The sequence below is a fragment of the Elephantulus edwardii genome, unplaced genomic scaffold (genome assembly GCF_000299155.1).
Source record: "Elephantulus edwardii isolate Elephantulus edwardi_28Jun2011 unplaced genomic scaffold, EleEdw1.0 scaffold00138, whole genome shotgun sequence".
In the NCBI taxonomy this organism is placed as follows: Eukaryota; Metazoa; Chordata; class Mammalia; order Macroscelidea; family Macroscelididae; genus Elephantulus; species Elephantulus edwardii.
Window position 1 is genome coordinate 3,488,489 of NW_006399888.1, and position 20,415 is coordinate 3,508,903.

At 42.4% G+C, this 20,415-nt stretch overlaps 1 protein-coding gene across 1 annotated transcript in view; it reads left to right on the forward strand.

The window, feature by feature from the left end:
• LOC102868694 (chromosome unknown open reading frame, human C20orf196) overlaps nt 1-19,820 on the forward strand; it is a 96,287-nt gene extending 76,467 nt beyond the window's left edge. The window contains exon 2 of the mRNA XM_006894264.1: nt 19,378-19,820. Within this exon, the coding sequence (XP_006894326.1) occupies nt 19,378-19,820 (443 nt within the window). The remainder of the gene's footprint in view (nt 1-19,377) is intronic.
• The last annotated feature ends 595 nt before the right edge of the window (nt 19,821-20,415 follow it).

Consider the following 20,415-nt stretch of genomic DNA (forward strand, 5'->3'; position numbering starts at 1 on the left):
AAGTTCACATAATTAGTGATTGATTTACTCCCATGGCTGAACTGTCAGCCAGACTGTTCCACATTACTGAGGAGCAGTGATGTCAATACGAAGACTATGTTGTGCCTGATTTGATCACTTGCTATTCATCTAAGAACTGGACAATGAATAAGGATGACTGAGAAAGAATCAATGCCTTTGAGTGTGGTGTTGGAGAAGAGTACTGAATATCCCATGGATTGCTAAAAGAACAAACAGGCATATCTTGGAAGTACAGTCAGAGTGCTTCTTGGAAGCAAGGATGACAAAGCTTCATCTCACATACTTTGGGTATATTTTTTGGTATATTGTTAGGAGAGGCTAGTCCTTGGAAAGGGACATCATGCTTGGAAAGGCAGAGGGTTAATGAAAGAGAGGGGGACCCTCAACAAGACGGATTGACATAGAGGCAGCAGCAATGATCCCAAGTGTGTCAGAGATGATGAGGATGGTGCAGGACAGGACAGGGTTCAGATCTGGCCTTGCTGTGAACAGCTATAAACAGCATTTCAAGTAACAGCCACCAGTAACACCAGGGAGGCACTAACTTCAAAAAGAACCAAGTACAAGGTCAGAAGAACAGCATTTGCCCCAATGACAGGAAGGGGTAGGTTGGATGGGTTAATGGAAATGACAATCACAGAGTAAGTGGGAAAGGTGTGAGATTCCCTCATGCATGTTGTAGTTAATGTTACATAATGAAATGTTTATGAGTGGTTGACTGAAAAACCAATCTGCTTTGCAAACGATCAGTCAAATCACAATTTACAAGAGAAACTGTGCTGTGCCTGGCATTGTACAGAACATTCTTTTGTGAGCAATGCTGTCAGAACCATTCTGTGAAACAAGGAAATCAATTCCATTTTGTCTGCAGACCTTGTTTTCATCCTGTCATGGACTGAATTGTGTCCCCCTAAAACACTTGCGTGTAAAAGGATTAAGGGTAGAATATATCACCCTACTCTCACCCCAGGCCACGAGGTGACTGGCATCACCCTCAGAGCGACACTATGAGCAACAGATCTGCACCTTGCCCAGTCCTACCATCCTCACCATCTCTGATAGGCTCCAGACCATTGTTACCTTCTGTTTTATGGAAAGATTAGGAGAGAGAAGGGAAGCCCTCAGGATCAAGACAGAAGAGCTGGGAGCAGAACACCTGCATCTTTCTGTACCAGATGCCTTAGCACAAACTCCAAGTATCAAGCTCCTTAGTTTGATATTAATAAAGGCCAAGATAAATCTCCCAAGAAGGCCAGGCCTACAGAGGCTGCAGGAAACAAGGGCTCCCCTCCAGAGTCAAGAGATAAAAAGCAAGCCTTCCCATAGAGCTGGGACCCTACATTTAAACTCCTACCCTTGGTTCAAAATCAAGAAGGGGGTCTGTCAGGGATGTATTCTGTCTCCATACCTTTTCAGTCTGTCTGCAGAACAGATCATCCGAGACGCTGAGCTGTACGAAGAGGAATGTGGCATCAGGATTGGTGGAAGAATCATCAGCAACCTGCGTTATGTGGATGACACAACCCTGCTTGCTGAAACTGAGGAGGACCTGAAGTGCTTGCTGCAGAAGGTCAAGGACTGCAGCCTCCTATATGGATTGAAGCTCAAAATCAATAAAACAAAGATTCTCACCACTGGGCCAATTGGCAGCATCAGTATGGATGGTGAAGAGATTGAGATAAGTTAACAGTTTTAGTTAGCTTGGCTGCACAATCAACACTCTTGATAACAGCAGCCAGGAAATCAAGAGACAAATTGCATTGGGAAAGTCGGCTGTGAGGGACCTCTCCAGAGTACTGAAGAGCAACGATGTCAGCCTGGAGACTAAGGTGCACCTGATCTGGGCTATAGTCTTCGCAATTACATGCTAGGCATCAAAGAATTGGACAGTGAATAGGGTTGATAGAGAATTGTTGCCTTTGAGCTGTGGTGCTGGAGAAGAGTGTTGAATATACCATGGACTGCTAGGAAAACAAACAGGTTTGTCCTGGAGAAGGTGAATCCGGAATGCTCCTTGGAGTCAAAGATTCTGAAGCTTCGCCTGACATACTTTGGGCATGTTGCAAGGAGGGACTGGTCCTTGGAGAGGGACATCATGTTTGGCAGAGTGGAGGGGCTGTGAAGGAGAGGAAGAACTTCGATGAGATGGATCGATTCTGTGACTGAAGCATTGGGAATAAGTGCATTTGAGATGGGTAGGCTAGGTTGTCACAGGATAGAACCGCGTTTAGAGCTCTTGTACATAGGGTCACTATGAGTCACAAACGACTCGATGGCATATAACGACAACAACAAACAACACCCTTCTAAACTGGGAAGGACTTAGTTTCTCTTGGTTAAAGCTGTCCACTTACACACTGTTTTAGCCACACTCGATAAGATACACCCTCTGTCACATTATCCTTGATCACCTACCATATTTCACCAAATTTTACTCTTGTTGACTCTTGATGGCACCCAAAAAAGTAATTCCACTTTCTGAGAATGGCGATTTACCACCGCTTCCAAATAATGCACACATTCACGAGATTGCAGGGGGAATGAAGGCACTTCCTGAAGAGATGCTGGCCTCTTGAAATCCCAGAATCACCCAATGTTGACTGTTGCAGCATTTACAAAATATGAGTCTAGCAGTTTCAGAATTTAAAATATAAGAGTGCTTCTGATGAAGGGCCAGCACTCTTGTGTATGTTTGTGTTCTAGTGTGTTTGTTTACAGCTCCATCTGTTACTTCATAGAATGACTTAGGGTTGATTTAAGTGAAATCTGTTTATAAAACAGAATTTCTGCTGTGTTTAGGATAGCATTCAGAATTCCCTTATCTGTAGCTATAGACAAGATATTACCATGTCTGGGTGGATCTTATTGCTGATGTCAACCCTGGAGCACGCTGTAATTTTATAGAGGCTCTGGTCTGTCCTCTTTAGATCCAAAAGTGACCGGCTGTTGGCTTGCTGATTTGGCCAGCCAGCTTTCTGCTTCTACAGCAAAGAAGGATGGTCTGCTAAGGAAGACCCCTCTGAACCTGTCTCAGCAACACTTCGACATCTTTGTGAGCATTAACCTGACAGTTAAGGTTAAGGGGAAAGTTCCAAGAATCATCTTAATTAGCTGCACTCAATTAAATCTGCTGAAGTAAACAGTCATACTGGGAAGGAAAAGGGGGGGAAAGCCAGTGTTACCACAGCAACCAAGATCCAAATTATTTGTTTTTTGCAGTTCTGCTCACAAATGCTCTTTGCTCCCTAGGCCAGGATATGACACTAATCTGCTGAAGCCTTCCATGTAAAAGGACATTCTAAAAATCATTCTGGGGGGGGTGGTTTAAAACATTTTTAAATGATTGCTTTAAGTATAACAGTGAAGCTCTTAAATTCAGACAGCTCCTGAAGGGAGATTGTCTTGGGAAGCCCTCCTCAGACAGCCCCTCATGGCTCCTTCTTGGGGCCAAGGTGCAAGCCTGCCTGAGAACAGTGACGTCAGGGGTCTTGGTTCTAAGATTACAAGTTACGATCTCCAGTTACAAGGTACTGGTCCAGAGGGTGGGAGCAGTGAACTGCGCCATTCCCCATGGCTTTCGCAGTTACAGGGGGTGGTGCGAACAGTCAGTGTGTTGCCTACAAAGATGAAGACTTATGACGGCACACAGGTACCTTGGAAGAAAGGCCTGGTCATCTACTCCTTCCCCCCCCCAAAAAAATAATGATCAGCCATGGAAAACCCTATGGAAACCGAGCATGCAGAGTGAATGGATATGTTCATACGTTGAGAAAAGGTCAAGTCAATGAGCAGCATATAGGAAAAATGTCCAGAAAGAGCCTACTTTTCTATATAAACTTCCAGCATAAATACAAAAAATATAATAAAGAGGAAGAAGGAAAGGCAGGAGAATCCCAATGTGATGCGCATCCTCCTCTGGCACACACGGGGTCACGATGAGTTGGAGTCGCCTCCACATCAGCTGGTGGTTTTCTAGCTGTAAAGCCGCAGGTTCTGATTCTGCAAGTGAATTACTCCTTATGGACAGAATGCAAACAAAACAATTTAAAATCAAGCCTCTGATCTCAAAGTAAAGAAGTAAAGCATCTTCTTGATCCACGCCAGTCATTCTAAGTATTGTCTGAATCTTTTTAGAAGGTCCTCCAACTTCTCTCCTTGCTCTTTGTCCACCCCATGGAATTTTATCATAGCATTCCATGATATATGAAATCCATACGAAGCTATTTTAATTCTTGTTGTTATGTGCCGTTGAGTCTCCTGCGACTCATAGTGACCCTAAGTACAACAGCCCTAAACTCTGCTGTATGCTGTGCCAATCTTATTGTCTCTGACACACCTACCCCTATTACCCCAGTCAATCTGATAAATCAGTCCATCTCATCAAGGGTCTTCTCTTGCACTGTCCCTCCACCCTGCCAAGCATGATGTCCCTCTCCAAGGACTGATCCCACCTTGCAACATGCCCAAAGTATGCCAGACGGAGCTTCAAAATCCTTGCCTCCAAGGAGCATCCCAGTCCAGTTTCACCCTCTCAAGGATGTAACCTGTTTGTTCTCTTAGCTGTCCATGATATATTCAATATTCTTCTCCAGCACCACCGCTCAAAGGCATCAAGGAACTTAATAAGCAGATTAGGGAGCTCTGGTGGAATAATGATAAGAAGCTGCATTGCAGTGCCAAAGGCATGTGGTTTGAATCCACCAGCTGCTCCATGGGAGATGGATGGACAGTCTCCTCCCATGTGATTTATTCTAAAAACCCACTGGAGTGTCAGCTGTGGGTTGGCTCCAATTTGACAGCACACAACACCACCAATGAGCAGGTTACCCATGTTCTAGTTGTCATTTTCCAGCCGTATTTTCTAGTTGTCCACCGCCCCATCAAGCAATCTTTAGGAGCTGGACAGCCCTTGTGTGGAAATGAGGCGCAGTGCCACCGGCTGGGCATGGTGCACCTGGAGTGGCTTGATTCCAACTTTTTTACTCTGTGGAGTTGAAATCTACAGTACCTTTTGGTAGTATGATACGTTGACACTGAAAGAAGTGTTTTACTTGAGAAGATTTGCCCACTGAGAGAAAAATTTGTAGACTGGAATAATCTAGTCATGACACGAATAGAAAAATGAAAGACACTCTTCTTTGTAATTTATTCTGTAGGTCATTTTTTTAAAAGTGAGGAAGCAACAAAAGTCCCATTTGAAAATGGTTAAGCATACAGATGGTTCCCAGAATAGAAAACCTAAATTACTGACAAATGTATTAAAATTTTTTAAAGTTCAATTTTGGGGTAAAGAGTGTTAAAAAAAAGAAGAAAGCTCAATTATTTTACTTGTAATCAAGGAAATGCAAACCAAAATAAAAAGATACAATTTTGAATGTCTGACAATATCATGGTCTGGCAAGGATATGGGGGGAAACAGGAAAAATCTGATTTACTGGTGGGAGTGTAATTGTTGCAACCACCGCGGGGAGCAATTTGGCAGCAGCCAGTAAAATTGAAATTGCACATTCTCTTTGATTCAGTAATTCCACTATCGGGGATATTTTCAGAGGAACACTCATCCATGTGCCGCAAGGCACTATATAGTAGGAGGCTTACAAAAGCTTTGTTTGTGATAATGAAAACTCAGACACAGCCTGTGTGTCCATCAGAAGGAGTGTTTAAGTACTAAGCTACTAACTAAGAAGTCAGCAGTTGGAACCCACCAGCTACTCCATGGATGAAAGATGTGTGCTTCACGTTCATAAAAACGTGCAGCCTTGGAAACCCAGTGGGACAGTTCTGCTCTGTCCTTCAGGTCACTATGGGTTGAAATTGATTTAATAGCCATGGGTTTGATTTTGCATATGTCCTGAAAATTATCCAAAAATGACTGGAACAGCACAACAACAGAGAGCTGCCAGATGTGCAAGCTGGGTTTAGAAGAAGCTGTGGTACTAGGCATCTTATAGCTAATGTCAGATGGATCTTGTCTGAAACCAGAGAGTACCACTGGAATGTCTGTTTCTGTTTCTGTTTTGTTGACTATGCAGAGGCATTTGACTGTGTGGATCACAACACACTGTGACTAACTCTGAGAAGAATGGGAACTCCAGAACACTTACTTGTGCTTATGAGAAACCTATATTTGGACCAAGAGGCAGTTGTCAGAACAGAGCAAAAAAACACTGCATGATTCAAAATCGGAAAGGGTGTAAGCCAGGGATGTATCCTATCTCCACACCTTTTCAATACATATGCAGAACAGATTATCTCGGAGCTGGGCTCTATAAATAGGAGGAATATGCCATCAGGATTGGAGGAAGACTCATCAACAACCTGCATTGTGCAAATGACACAACCTTACTTGCTGAAACTGAGGAGGACCTGAAGCGCTTGGTGCAGAAGATCAAGGACTACAGCCTTCAATATGGGTTGAAGCTTAAGAACAAGAAAACAAAGATTCTCACCACTGGTCCAGTTGGCAGTATCATGATAGATGGTGAAGAGATTGAGATAGTTAACAGTTTTAGTTTGCTTGGCTCCACAATCAACACTCTTGGTACCAGCAACCAGGAAATCAAGAGACTAATTGCATTGGGAAAGTCTGCTGTGAGGGACCTCTCCAGAGTACTGAAGAGCAACACTGTCAGTCTGAAAGCTAAGGTACGCCTGATCCAGACTGTGGTCTTCACAATTGCATGCTATGTGTCAGAGAGCTGGACAATGACTAGGAATGATAGAAGGAGAATTGATGCTTTTGAACTGTGGTGCTGGAGAATAGTATTGAATATACCATGGACTGATAAGAGAACAAAGAGGTTCATCTTAGAGAGGGTGAAACCAGGCTGCTCCTTGGAGGCAAGGATTTTGAAGCTCTGTCTGGCATACTTTGGGCATGCTGCCAGACCAGTCCTTGGAGAAGGACATTATGCTTGGGAGGGTAAAGGGGCAGTGCAAGAGAGGGAGATTGTCAATTAGATGGATTGACATTCCATGGTAATGTGGGTAGGTGTGTCAGAGACAATAAGGTTGGCTCAGGATAAAAAAGGTTGGTTCAGAGCTGTTGTGCATAGGGTCACTATGAGTTGCAGGCAACTTGACAGCACATAACAACAATAGCAAGAGAATGGATACAAAAATTCTAATGCAGTAGGCTCTGATAGTAGAAAACGATAAAGCAGTAAGTAAGGAATTAGATTTATTCATATTACCAATACCAAGCAGCAACAATTTCCATTTGCTCAGGTCTATAATCAAGACTCTTGGCACCAGCAGTCAGGAAATCAAAAAACAAATTGCACTGGGAAAATCTGCTGTCAGAGACCTCTCCAGAGTACTAAAGAGCAATGTTGTCAGTTCAGAGACTAAAGTGCACCTGATCAGATAGAAGGGAATTTCCTCAACATAGTGGAAAATATGTATTCAAACCCAAGAGCCAACATTGAGAAGAGGAGCTAGACAAGGATGCCCACTATCACCTCTCCTATTCAATAACGTATTGGAAGTTTAGCGAGAGCAATAAAACAAGGAAATTAGCATACAAATTGGCAAAGAGGAAGTAAAACTATCTCTATATGCAGATATGATAGTATATTTTAGAAAACCCTAAAGATTCAGCTAGAAAAATATTGGATATAGTTGACCAGTTCAGCAAAGTAGCAGAGTACAAGATCAACATATAAAAATCAGTTGGATTTCTCTAAAGTGACAAAAAAAAAACACAAAAATATGGACATGGAGTTAAAAAATACAGAAATGAAACAAAAGTACATATAGAAATGGAGTTTAAAAATATAAGAATGAAGGAAAAAAAGAAAAGAGTCTTAACATTTAATGGGGGGGGGGAAGCCAAAATGTGAAACTTTATGTACTGAAGATAAAATGAATTTTACAAGCACACAGAAAGCAGTATTCCAAATTGCCTATGAATACTTATATACAAATGCAAGGAAGCATCAAATTTAATGGCTGTGAAGAAATAATCAACTGTTTGAAGCTTTATTAAAAATTGAATTTGAGACAGATAGGGAAAAATATTCACTGTCAACTTTGGGGTGACTGAATCTGGATGTTACCATTCTCTGTAATTTTTTGAACATTTTTCTTTTTTAAGAAAAATATCAAATACATATAAGAGTAAGATAGCTTTCAAATCAAGGCTTTCCATTCATCTTGTTAAGTTAGTGGTACTGAACCCCAACACACGTATTTTTGGTTTTTCCAGCATTCATTATTTGGTTTCCCCCCAGCATTTGTTTTTTATTTCAGCAAATGTCTTCAGTTGTTACTTTTTAGGATCCTGTCCTGTGCCCATTGCATCTGTTTGTCGTTAGCAAGAAGTGTGACAGCATATGCCACCTTCCCTCTGGGTGATCCATCCTGTATTAGCTTTCAGATATAAGCAGACACAAAGGGAGGAACAGTGGTTTCAAAAGCACCTGACCAAATCATGCATCCTTTTGGAAGGCCAATTTGGAATAGGTATATCAGTAGTTTCATATCCTTCTTTGTGAATAGGTAGATTTTGTCCTTTACTGGAGTAGCTCTAAATTCCTCTACGTGTAAAGTATGGTGGGAGAGGGAACTTCGGTGGCCTAATAATGTTAAGGAGTTGTGCTGCCCACCCAAAGGCATGCAGTTTGAATCCTCCAGCAGTTCTGTGAGAGAAAGATGAACAGTCTCTTCCCATATGACTTACTGTCCCTGAAAACCCACAAGAGGGTCAGCTATGAGTTGGTTCCAAGTCTGTGGTACACAACACCATCACATGGATGGAAGGGTTGCTATAAGACAAAAGGAGGCTTAAGCTTATTTGTTTATTTTTAAAAAAAATTTTTTATCTTATTATTTTGTGTGTGTGTGTGCCATCAAATCAGATCCGACTGGCACAGGAGGAGATTTCCCCTTCTTCTCCAGCAGAGCATCTAGTGGATTTGAACCACCTAGCTATGGGATTGCAGTACAACTTCTGGCCACTAGGCCACCAGAGCTCCCTAAGCTTATTTATTGACGGCTTTCTTTTGTATTAACTGTATGCCTTAAGTCTCCAGGGCTGTTGGTGTTACACAGTAGGGGGAAAACCGGATGAAATGAGAAATCGAGATGGAAGTTAAGATCCTAGTAGAATGAATGACAAGTCAAGGAGGCCCTTGACTTGTCAGACAGTAACAGAAGGTTCTTGGACCGCAGGGGATGGGTAGAAATGCCAGCTGTAAAGAAGGGGAAATGAAAAGAAGATTGTTTTAAAGCACAGAGAACAGGTCCACGAATAATTCAGCAAAAGGCAAAAATAAATAAGCAAATAAAAATTTCTAGGCACTTTATTATTTCTAACACAGACCGGGATTATTCCTGGCATTCCTGGATGTCGGGCTGGTGGTGGCAACACCACCATGACCTCAGATAGCCCCTGCCCACTCCTCCAACACCAGATTAGAGGTGGCCACCTACTGTATTGTGTAATCAAAGGTACTTTTGAGAGTAAAAGAGGACACTGTTAATAATTCATCTACTGCTAGGAAAACAGACATAAACCAGGATGTCGTTGTTGTTGTAGTTCGAGTAGACTAAAGTCATAGCAAGCTGTGAACATGGATCTGAGCCTTGTACAGACTCATCATCTCCAGTGCCCTTGAGCACACTGTTACAGTCACTGTGTCGAGCCATCTCATCAGAAGTCTTCCTCTCTTTCTCTGACCCTCTCCCTTTCTAAGTCTGATGTCTTTTTTCTTTTTTCAAGGACTGACCATTCCTAAAAACATGCTCTAAGTATGTGAGATGAAGTGTCACATCATTTCCTCCAAGGAGCACTTTCTCCTGAGCAAACCCCCCTTCACTATTATGACTGCTGGTCACTGTGGTGATCACATACCTTTTGGGCAGTAAGAATGTCCAAAGATTGACACTTATCAAAAATTACCTGGCTTCACCTTGGTCTGTCATTCAAGCCTGCTACAAGCTGACTCCACTCTCCTTTGTTATGTAAGACTAACTCCAACAAGCCAACCCCACTCTCCTTTGTTGTGTAAGACTCCTCTGCCCTTGTTCCTAGGTGTCCACTTGGCACAGTTGACTTCCTCTGTCCCATCTGCCTAAGGATGACTTATCTTTCTAGCCTCGGCCTCACTCACTCATCTCAGCTCTGAAGGACTTTGCCTCATGAATCTTGGCCATTCATCATCCAGTGGCCATCCATTCAAGTCCATGCTGGAGTAGTAGATGTTCCAGAATTAGTGTTTCAGCATGAAAGGCAGAAACAAGGGTCTCATTGTGGAAGGCTGATCTCTACTACTTTGGAAAGATGGTCCCCAGGGACCCTTAGCAGGGACAGGACAATAGAGCCTGACAAGCTGGGTGTGCTTCTGGATCCAGTGTGGAGCTTCATCCTGGCTCCTTGGAGATATGGACATCTGATCTCCAGGAACTCAAACATAAACCTTTGGGAAAGATCGTTGTGCAGGCAAAGACTGCTGAAATCCCAGCATAGAGAATGACTAAACCAGTGCTGTTCAGTAGAAACAGCATTTAAACCACGCATGTAATTTAAAATTTTTTAGTTGTTACGTACCGTCCAGTCAGAACTGACTCGTAGCTGAGCCTCCAGTGGATTTGCAGAGGCAGTAAATCACATGTATGGGAGGAGGAGACTGCCCATCTTTCTCCTGCAGAGCAGCTGGTGGATTCGAACCTCCTGCCTTGGGTTAGCAGCACACCACCTTCCCATTTAAAAACGTCAAAGGAACTGTTCATTTCAACAGGATGTTTTTGTTAATGTATCCAAAATGTTATATCACGTGCAGTTATTTAAAAAAATATACTGAACTCTTTTACTCCCCCCCCCCCAAATTAAACCTCCAAGCCCCTGTTGTGTATTTATATCATAATTCAGACTAACCACATTCCCAGGGCCCAGTGTCACAAGTGGCAGGTGGCTCCTGTTGTTTTAGACTTAAATATATTGATCAGATTGTCTTTTATTATACTTCATGGATTTCTTTCTTTTTCATTGCTGTAAGAGTTTCTAAAATTGTCCTTAATGCAGTCAATCTTCAGGAAATATCCCTGCATTGAGAGTATACAGAAGATTGGCTACTTATACATAAGTTGTTTATATTTCTTCTAATATTTTATTTTATGTTGGTTTGCATTCAAAATTCATCTACATTGTGTTTCACCCCTTCCTTCATTCACAGTGGGTTTCATGCAATCATTCTTAACACATTGTGTTTTACAAAATCAATTACCATTGATCTATGCCTACTATTACCCTGTCTTTGCAAGTCTCCATTGGATCTTTCCTAGTTCATTTACCCCCAGCCCCCCATCTGCCCACTAAACTCTGTTATCCTAGGGATTTCTCCCCCTCTCCGTTTTCTGTCCCTTTCATCTCCCTCCCCTTCCCCATCTTATTATTTATCCTTTTATTTTTATAATAAGGTTCTTATGCATATTTAACCTTATGAGACTGAGTTTTAGTTCACTCACCATAATGTCCTCCAGACTCTCCAGTGTTATACGGTGTTTTACAAAATCATTGCTCCTAAATGATGCATAGTATTCCATTGTGTGAATGTACCACAATTTCTCAGTCCATTCATTTTGATGGGCATTGGGCTGCTTCCATGTTCTTGTTATTGTGAATAGCACTGCTAAGAACATCAGTGTACAAATTTCTGTGTCTCAGTTCTATTTTCCTCAGAGTATATTCTTAGCATTGAAATAGCTGGGTCATAGGAGATTTCTATGTTCAGCTTTTTGAGAAAATGCCAAACTGCCTTCCAGAGTGGTTGTACTGTTGTTTATCTTTCTTATTTTATAAATGTGTTAGTCACTGATTTACTCATTCCTCACATATGTTGAGTGCATGGCTTTATGTATAGAATGGTGTGGTATGGTATGGTATGGTATGGTATGGTATGGTATGGTATGGTATGGTATGGTATAGCATAACATAATATGAAGAGCTCTGTGTAGTAAGCATCTATTACTCCTATGAATATAAACCAAAAATCAAAACAAAGTAAATAGTGCATCTTATTAAGAGGGCAAGTCCCTGGAGAAGGACACCACGCTTTGTAAATAGAGGGTCAGTAAAAAAGAGGAAGCTTCTCAACAGGATGGATTGACACTGGCTGCAGCAATGGGCTCCAGCAAGCAGTGGTTGGGAGGCTGCTGCAGTCCAGGAGCTGTTCCACTCTGTTGTGTATGAGTCAGGACTGACGTGACGGCACCTAAAAACAGCAACATGAAAATAAACCTCATCAAATAGAACATGAATTTTTTACAAACATACTGAGGACCTACTGTGTGCTAAAGCATTGTTTTAGGCACTGGGAATATAGCATGTAAGAGGGGTGTCTTCGTTTGCTAGTGCTGCTATAACAGAAGTACCTCAAAATGAGTGGCTTTAAGAACAAATACATTTTCTCCCTAGTTGAGAGGCTAGGAGCCTGAAGGCGGGGTGTCAGCTCCAGGAGAAGGCTCTCTCCCCCTAGAGGATTGTTTTTGGTTCCTTTCAGCCTTTTCAGTTCCTTTTTTAATTTTAATTATTATATTTTACTTTAGTTATTTCGTTATTTTCTTTTTAGTTCCTTAGGGAACTCATGTGGCATGGCACCTATATTTCCTGTCCCTGCTTGGTTTCTTGTTTAGTCTTCTTTTAGATCGCAAGAGATAAAGACTTAAGAACACCCTACACTATTTCCTCCTCCTTACCGTAACAAAAAAGCTCTGTTCCCAAAAAGCTTTAAAATCACAGACAGGTATAGAGTTAGGACTTACAACATATATCTTGGGAGGATACGATGTGATCCGTTATAAAGAGAGATAAGAATTTCTATCTTCATAGGGCAGGAAAAGAAGTTTAAAAAAAAAGAAAAACAAAATTAAGTTGTTGCCTTCCAATCAAAACCAAATTACAGCCAACCATCCAGCAATTTTCAGAGGCTATAAATGGCACAAAAGGAGATTCTCCCTCAGAGCAACTAATGGATTCAAACTGCCTGCCTTTGGATTGGCAGAGCAACTCCTTACCCACTAGGCTACCAGAGATCCCTAGAAGAAGAGAGACAAATAAATTAGATTTCTTCATTTTTATATGAAATACAAATCCCTTATGTTGTTTTTGTAATTGTTAGGTGCTGTTGAGTCAACTACTACTCATAGTGGCCCTATGAACAGCAGACTTAATCCCTATCCTGTGCTATCCTCATCATCTATGATTCCTGAGCCCATTATTACACAGTACTTTTATGAGATGGCATTAAATTTATATAAAAATATAGGACAAAGATGAAAGGGAAAGATAACCAAGGCCTTAGGGAGGAGGACAGATGAGTTCGGGGAAAGCATGTAGACTGAATCTCTGTTCATCAGGACTCTTTGTCCCTCTCTACAGGAAAATTAGGGATCCCCCTCTTTTAGAAATCAGGCTTACCAGTATGACAACATTGACCAGTGATATGTGAGCAGAAGTGACAGAAGCTTTATAGTCACTCCTGTTTCACCAGGTTTTCTTTTTTTCTCACCATAAGACCTTGGAGTAAGGACAAGAATGCCACCAATCTACTTGTTGTTTGACGCAGATCTGTATATGGTGAGAAATAAATATGTATCCTTAAGGATTCTGAAGCTTTGTCTGACATACTTTGGGCATGTTGCAAGGAGGGACTGGTGCTTGGAGAGGGACATCATGTTTGGCAGAGTGGAGGGGCGGCAAAGGAGAGGAAGACCCTTGAAGAGATGGATCAGTTCTGTGACTGGAGTGGTGGGAATAAGTGCGTTTGAGATGGCTAGGTTGGCACAGGATAGAACAGCATTTAGAGCTCTTTTACATAGGGTCGCTATGAGTCACAAGCAACTCGATGGCACATAACAACAACAACTTATGCCACTGAGATAGGGGACTTGCTTGTTATGTAGCATATACTAGCTCATACTTACTTATACAGAAGATCTCCGTGAGAAGGTAACTCTGAAAGATGTAAGGGAAACCATGCATGTATGTGGAGGAAGCATCTCTAATGCAAAATAGTAACAAGTGTGAAGGTCCTGAAGAGGGAACCTGCTTAATGTGTTCAAGGATTAGGAAAGAAGCTGTATTTCTCAACACAATGATGCATTAGCTAAAGGCATTAGCTCTAGTCAAGATTTCATGTAGCCTTTAGAGCTGGAGATATGACTTAATTTTGTCCCTCCAGAAATCCTTTTGCATCTTCTTCTTCCCCCACTAAATATAGAGTGAGTTGACGAGGAGAGAGAAGAGTGGGTGAAGGAAAGGACAGTGAAGTCTGGAAGTGGGATGTGCATTCTTGCAGAGCAGGCCATTGAATCCATGTGGCAGAGCTCCTACTAGGAATCCTTGAATGGCCCAAATGGTTAACATGCTCAACTCTCAACCTAAAGGTTGGTGATTCGAATCCACTCAGGTTCCTTGTCCTCTTTAATCTTGTTGTTGCTGAGAATATACACAGCAAGACACACATCACTTCATCCATTTCTGCATGTACAGTTCAGGGACCTTGATTAAGTCCTTCAAGTTTTGCAGTGATTCTCACCCTCTTTTATCCTTTCTTTTTTAAACAAAAGAAAATATAGTAAAAAGATGGGTTTGGTGGATAGTGTGTCTTGAAACAACACATAAAGAAATTTTGAGATTCCTAGCACTGTCCTCCTCTTCTCGTACATTTCTAAGGAAACTCTATTCATAATGGAAAGTGCATTGAAGTAACAGGAATATCTTGCCTAGTTTGAATCATTCTAGACACCTAGGCCTGCCCTCAAAAAGGAATGTCGTTTAGGACTGAGAAGGGAAAAATGCATAAGACAGGTGGGTATGGGAAGAAGGATTTTCACTCCTTCTGAGATTTATCCTTTGAGCAAGTGTTTCCCTTGAAGTGGAGGCACTATTGGCATTTTAGAGACACTGTTCTTTGTTGTGTGGGACTCCCCTGTGCATTGTAGGATGTTTGGCATCCTTGACTCCATTCACTAAATATAGTTGAGAATTCCTAATAATGTCCTTTGAATTGTGGTGTCAGTGAAGAGTACTTAATACCCACAGAATGGCAGAAGAACAAATATATCTGTCGTTACTGTTGTTGTTGTTGTTAAGTGCCGTTGAGTCGTAGATGACTCATAGCGACTCTATGAATGAAAGACCTGAACACTTGTATAACTTTCATCATTTCTCCAAGTTCATAGAGTTTCCAGAGGCAAGTATTTCAGAAGTGGATGCCGCTCCTGCTTCCAAGCTTGTTTAAATCTGGGAGCTCCACCAAACACTGTCCACCATGGGTAACCGTTATCGTATTTGACACATCAGAGTCACAGTGTTCAGCATCACAGCAGACACAAGTTACCTCTGTACAGAAAATGGACAGACCAGTGGTGAAACTAGTTTACTCCTTAGAGGTAAGAATGATGAAACTTCCTGCACACCTATGTTTATTGCAACTTTGTTCACAATAGCAAAGAGCTGGAAACAACTCAGGTACCCATCAACAAACAGATGAATAGAGAAGCTCTTGAATATTCACACAATGGAATACTATGCTGCATTGAAAAACAAGGAACTTATGAAATATTATACAAAATGGGTGACCCTGGAGGACATTAGGCTGAGTGAAATATCTCAGTCACTAAAGGACAAATACTGTTTGTTGTAAAGCAGGACTGACATTGGGGTTGGGAGAAAACTAAGAGGGGATAAATAATGTATACTGCATTGAAACAGATGAGGGAGTTAATTGTTTAGGAGGAATATGATTGGGTATTATTGTCATGACACGAGTCCAGAATGAAAGCTGCATAATGGAGTGGACTGGGGAGGCGGGAGGGTGGGGTTATATAACAACGAATGAATTTTTTTTTTAACTCTTCAAAGAGAAAAGCAAACTGAGGGTATGGGCAGAGAGGAAAGTATGCAACAGTGAATGAATGGAAATCCAAAGTCTCTCTAAACTTTCATTAAATTAAAAAAAAAATTTAAAAGAAGAAAAGGTAATCTAATCCAAGAACAAACAAACAAAAAAAGAATAATGAAACTTCATCTCACACGTTTTGAGCATGTTGTCAGGAGGGGCCAGTCTTCGGGGAAAGATATCATGCTGGAAAAGGTGGAGGGTCAGAGAAAGAGCGGAAGGCCTTCAACAAGATGGCTTGACAGCGACTGTAACAGTGGGCTCAGGCATGGCGAAGGTCCTGAGGACGGCGCAGCCGTCAGACAAGGCTCAGGGCTGCTGGTGATAGCGTTGCTGTGGGTTGTCATCAACTAATTGAACAACAACAGTAACAATCACTAGCACGAAATGTCCCCAGATCCTCCTCAGACTGAATGTTAGTTACTGTCCTTGGTGGAAAGCTTTACAAGCACCAGATATTTCAGCAGAAAGAAGAATACGGGATCTGATCATAGCCGGGAGGCTGCCCTGCTGAGCAGTAACTGTGAGGTTACCAAAGATCCAGCAAGCTCTTCATATGTGGGTGTATCAAGAAAGGAGACGGCATTAGCTTCCCTTACGGTCAAAGAAACTGTGATCTCCAAAAGGCTACAACAGCCTTCTGATTGGAGAGCAATCTGTCGTTGGTCAGAAAGCAATTTTAAAAGGGCAGCAAAGACTGAAATAGTTTGAAGACAGTGTTCAAATGAACTGACGCAATAGCTGACTCAACCTGTATTGTGATCGATCTTCTGAAAGGGGGGGAGGTGGTTCTTTGACGATGAGCTGTGGTCGGCTTGACATTTGCATGCAGAACAGAGGAGACAGGCTTGTTGTTTACAGTTTTGTTCATGAACGTGACATTTCAAATATTAAAACTCAGATGAAGATTTGGTATCCTGCTTATGAAAGTGTCCTTCCTACAGACACTTGTGATTTGCTACATAGAGTGGCCTACGTGACTCTTGGATGGCCAGTTTCAGGAGTGCTTCATCTTTTCCATGTTTCTGCTGGTCTGTCTCTCTGTCTTCTCACCTCTCCCACTGACATTTCTCAGCAGCTCACCCCACCCCCTCCAATCCAAGTGATATCAGTCAGTGATGGGAGATGGGATCATTGAGGGGAACTTGGGCAGAACGGGGCAGAGGTTATGGCTATGGCAAGGTCAAAGGAAGTCCCTTTTCCTTTTATGTTTTCTGGTTGAGGGGCATGGGACATACTTCTGTGCTTGCTGAAGTTCAGTATAGTGGAAATCCTGTCCCTGCTACTGAATTCTATAAACTTGATATCCCTGTTAGTGGTGAGGGGTGTGTCTTAGCCTCTTGGGATGGAAGCTTTGAGTCATGGTTGCATGGGATCTCCCACTTAATTAGCCTGATAATGTCCTTTGTTGTCGTTGTGTACCGTCAAGTCAGAACCAACCCATAGCTGACCCTCTGGTGGGTTTTCAGAGGTAGTTAATATCATGGGAGGAGATTGCCCATCCTTCTCCTGTGTAGCAGCTGATGGCTTCAGACCACATGCCTTGAGGATTGCAGTGCAACATCTTGTGCTGTTACTCTACCTTCCAATTGACTGCATGGTGTCTAAGGTCTTAAAAGTTTGCCGATAACCATTTAAGGCATAATATAAATTATTCACTATTATTCATCTGAAACAACAGAGAAAGGAGAGTCAGGAACAGGCAGAGGATATGGGATGTATAGCTAATTGCCTCCATGACCAGCAGCCTCTTTTTGCCATGAGACCAGAAGAACTGGATAGTACCCAGATACTATTGGTCAGTGTTTGTACCATCTCACAGAAACTCCATAGAAGAATCCTAATCAAAAGATGCGAAATGTGCAAAAGAATTTAAAATTCTCATGGATTTCAAACTGGAGCCATGGCAACTAGTTGAATTCCAAAAATGTTGCCCTGAGATTATCTTTAAACTTTAAACTAAAAATACTCCCTAAAGTTTTCTTTAAAAAATAAAATAATACCTTAGCTAACAAGTCTGTCCTGGAGAGGGTGAAGCCAAATTGTTCCTCGGAGACGTGGATTTTGAGACTTTGTCTCACATACTTTGGGCATGTTGCCAGGAGGGACCAGTCCTTAGAGAAGGACATCATGCTTGAAAGGATGGAGGAATAGTGCAGGAGAAGAAGACTTCAGATAAAATAGATTAACAAAGTAACTGGGTAAGACAATGAGCTTGGCCCAGGGAAAGCAGGGGGCTCAGAGTTATTGTGCATAGGGTTGCTATGAGTTGTGGTCAACTGGACGGCACATAACAACAATAATAACTACTAAAAAATATCAGCCAATGAATATTATGCCCTTCTGAGAACTGTCTACAAATTGGTACAGCAGTTTGCAAGATTAGGAGACAGCAACTTTATGTTGATAAAGGAGAAACAATTCAGGAAAAGAGGGTGAATGCAGTGAAATTTACACATAGAAGCTGTTGAATGGATGTTTTTCTGTGTATATTCTCAGCAACAACAAAATAAATAAACCTTATTAGAAAGAAAAAGAAAATACCTTGCTGAATTAAATAAATCTATTGCAAAAGGATTCTGAGGTTCCGTCTAACTTACTTTGGACATGTTGTAAGGAGAGACCAGTCCTTGGAGAAGGACATCATTCTTGGGAGGGTGGAGGGACAGCGCAGGAGGGGAAGGCCCTCTATGAGGTGGATTGATTCGGTGACTGGGGTAATTGGGATAGGTGTGTCAGAGGCAGTGCAATTGGCACAGGACAGAGCAGAGTTTAGTGCTGTTGTATATAAGGTCGCCATGAGTCGCAAGCGACTCGACAGCACATAACAACGACATTGCAAAAGGACAAATACCGAATGGTTTCATGTGAAATAAGGAAATTTCTAGGAGCCAAAGGGGAGCTCTGGTGGCCTAGTGGATAAGGAGTTGCACTGGCAACCCAAAGGCAGGAGGTTCAAATCCACCAGCTGCACCATGGGAGAAAGATGGGTAGTATCCTCCTGTACTATTGCCAACCTCTGAAAACCTATAGGAAGGTCAGCTATGAGTCTGTTCCAACTCAACAGCCCATAAGAACAACATAGAAATGAAATGTCAGTGATGAGAGGAAGAGAAAAGAGAGGTAGTTTTAGTTTAGGGAGTATTGAGTTGAATGTGGTCAATATCACTGATTTTTACATGTGGGTGGTATTTGTATGTTTTCTTTTGTGGATTTTCATCACAATAATGTGTTATTACCCCTCAGGCATGTAGGTAAGATGCTCTTTTCATTGAGCAAGCAAGTGGCAAGAGCCCAGGATGGTGGGACGCATTATGAAGCCAGTTGACAGTGCAGTTCAGGCCCTAATGGAGTGGGGCCCGGGAGCAGTAAGTGAAAATTGGTGCAAAGTCCCTGGCATCTCTCCTTGGCTTCCTTGTGATGTTTGAGGTTGAAATGTGTTTTTGTCTTGCAGATACCAGTAACCTAAATGCTACACAAAATGATGTCTGGGCCTCTGAGAACTTCTGGCTTGACCCTTCGGGGAGAAGCCAACCAGCAACCCCGGAGGAGGACAGTGAACTTCGGAAATCCCTGGATAGATTCTATGAAGTGTTTGGCCGGCCACAGCCAGCGTCTCGAGACCCTTTCTCTGCATCCGTCCTCCAGTGCCTGTCTCGGAAAGTGGCTGAACTGAAGGAGCAGGAGAACCAGGAGTACGCGCTCCGCAGTTTTCAGATGGCCCAGGTCATCTTCAACCGGGATGGCTGTTCCATCTTACAGAAGCATTCCAGGGCCAGCTCCTTCTACCCCCTGGAGAAAGGAAGTGTGTCTCTGGATGAGGAACAGCCAATCCCGGGACTCTCCAAAGATGTCCTTCATTTCCTCTTACAGCAGAATGTGATGCAAGACCCCTGACCTGGGGCTCTCAGATTCCTGGTGGTGAGAGCAGCCAGCCACATTAGAGGGGCAGCTGCTATCAGATCCCCTGGGCACTTTCTTTAGCTCCTTGTGCAAGTGCCACAGCTTCGAAGTGCCTTGCTGGTCAAGGTTGGCACTTTGTCTCCCTACCTCCCACCTGTCCTCCACCCCCGTGGCCTGAGGCTGTTGACTGACAGGTTTGAAAGTCCAAATGCATTGCTTGCTTGCCTTCAGAAGGACATCCGCTGATGAATATTTTACTCTCCAGAGATTTCCTCAGAATCAGGCTGGGGCTTCATCTGAAGTAATGACCCTTGGCCCACTACTTCCCCCCTCACCTTTCTCCCACACTCTCACTGGTATCCCCTGGGAGCCCTTCCTTCCTAGATCTCATGGACCTCAGTTCTTGACCTGGAGTCTCCTTCTGACCTAAGACAACAGGCTTCCATCCGATAATTTTTCTTTTGAAGCTTGTAAATCTCTGCGCAGAGTCCAATATGAAGGATGATACCAAGTAAAACTAAAGCCATGTGGCTGAGAGCGTGTGTCCCCAAGTAATAGAAAGATCTAAATATGGTTCCAAAAAGAATGT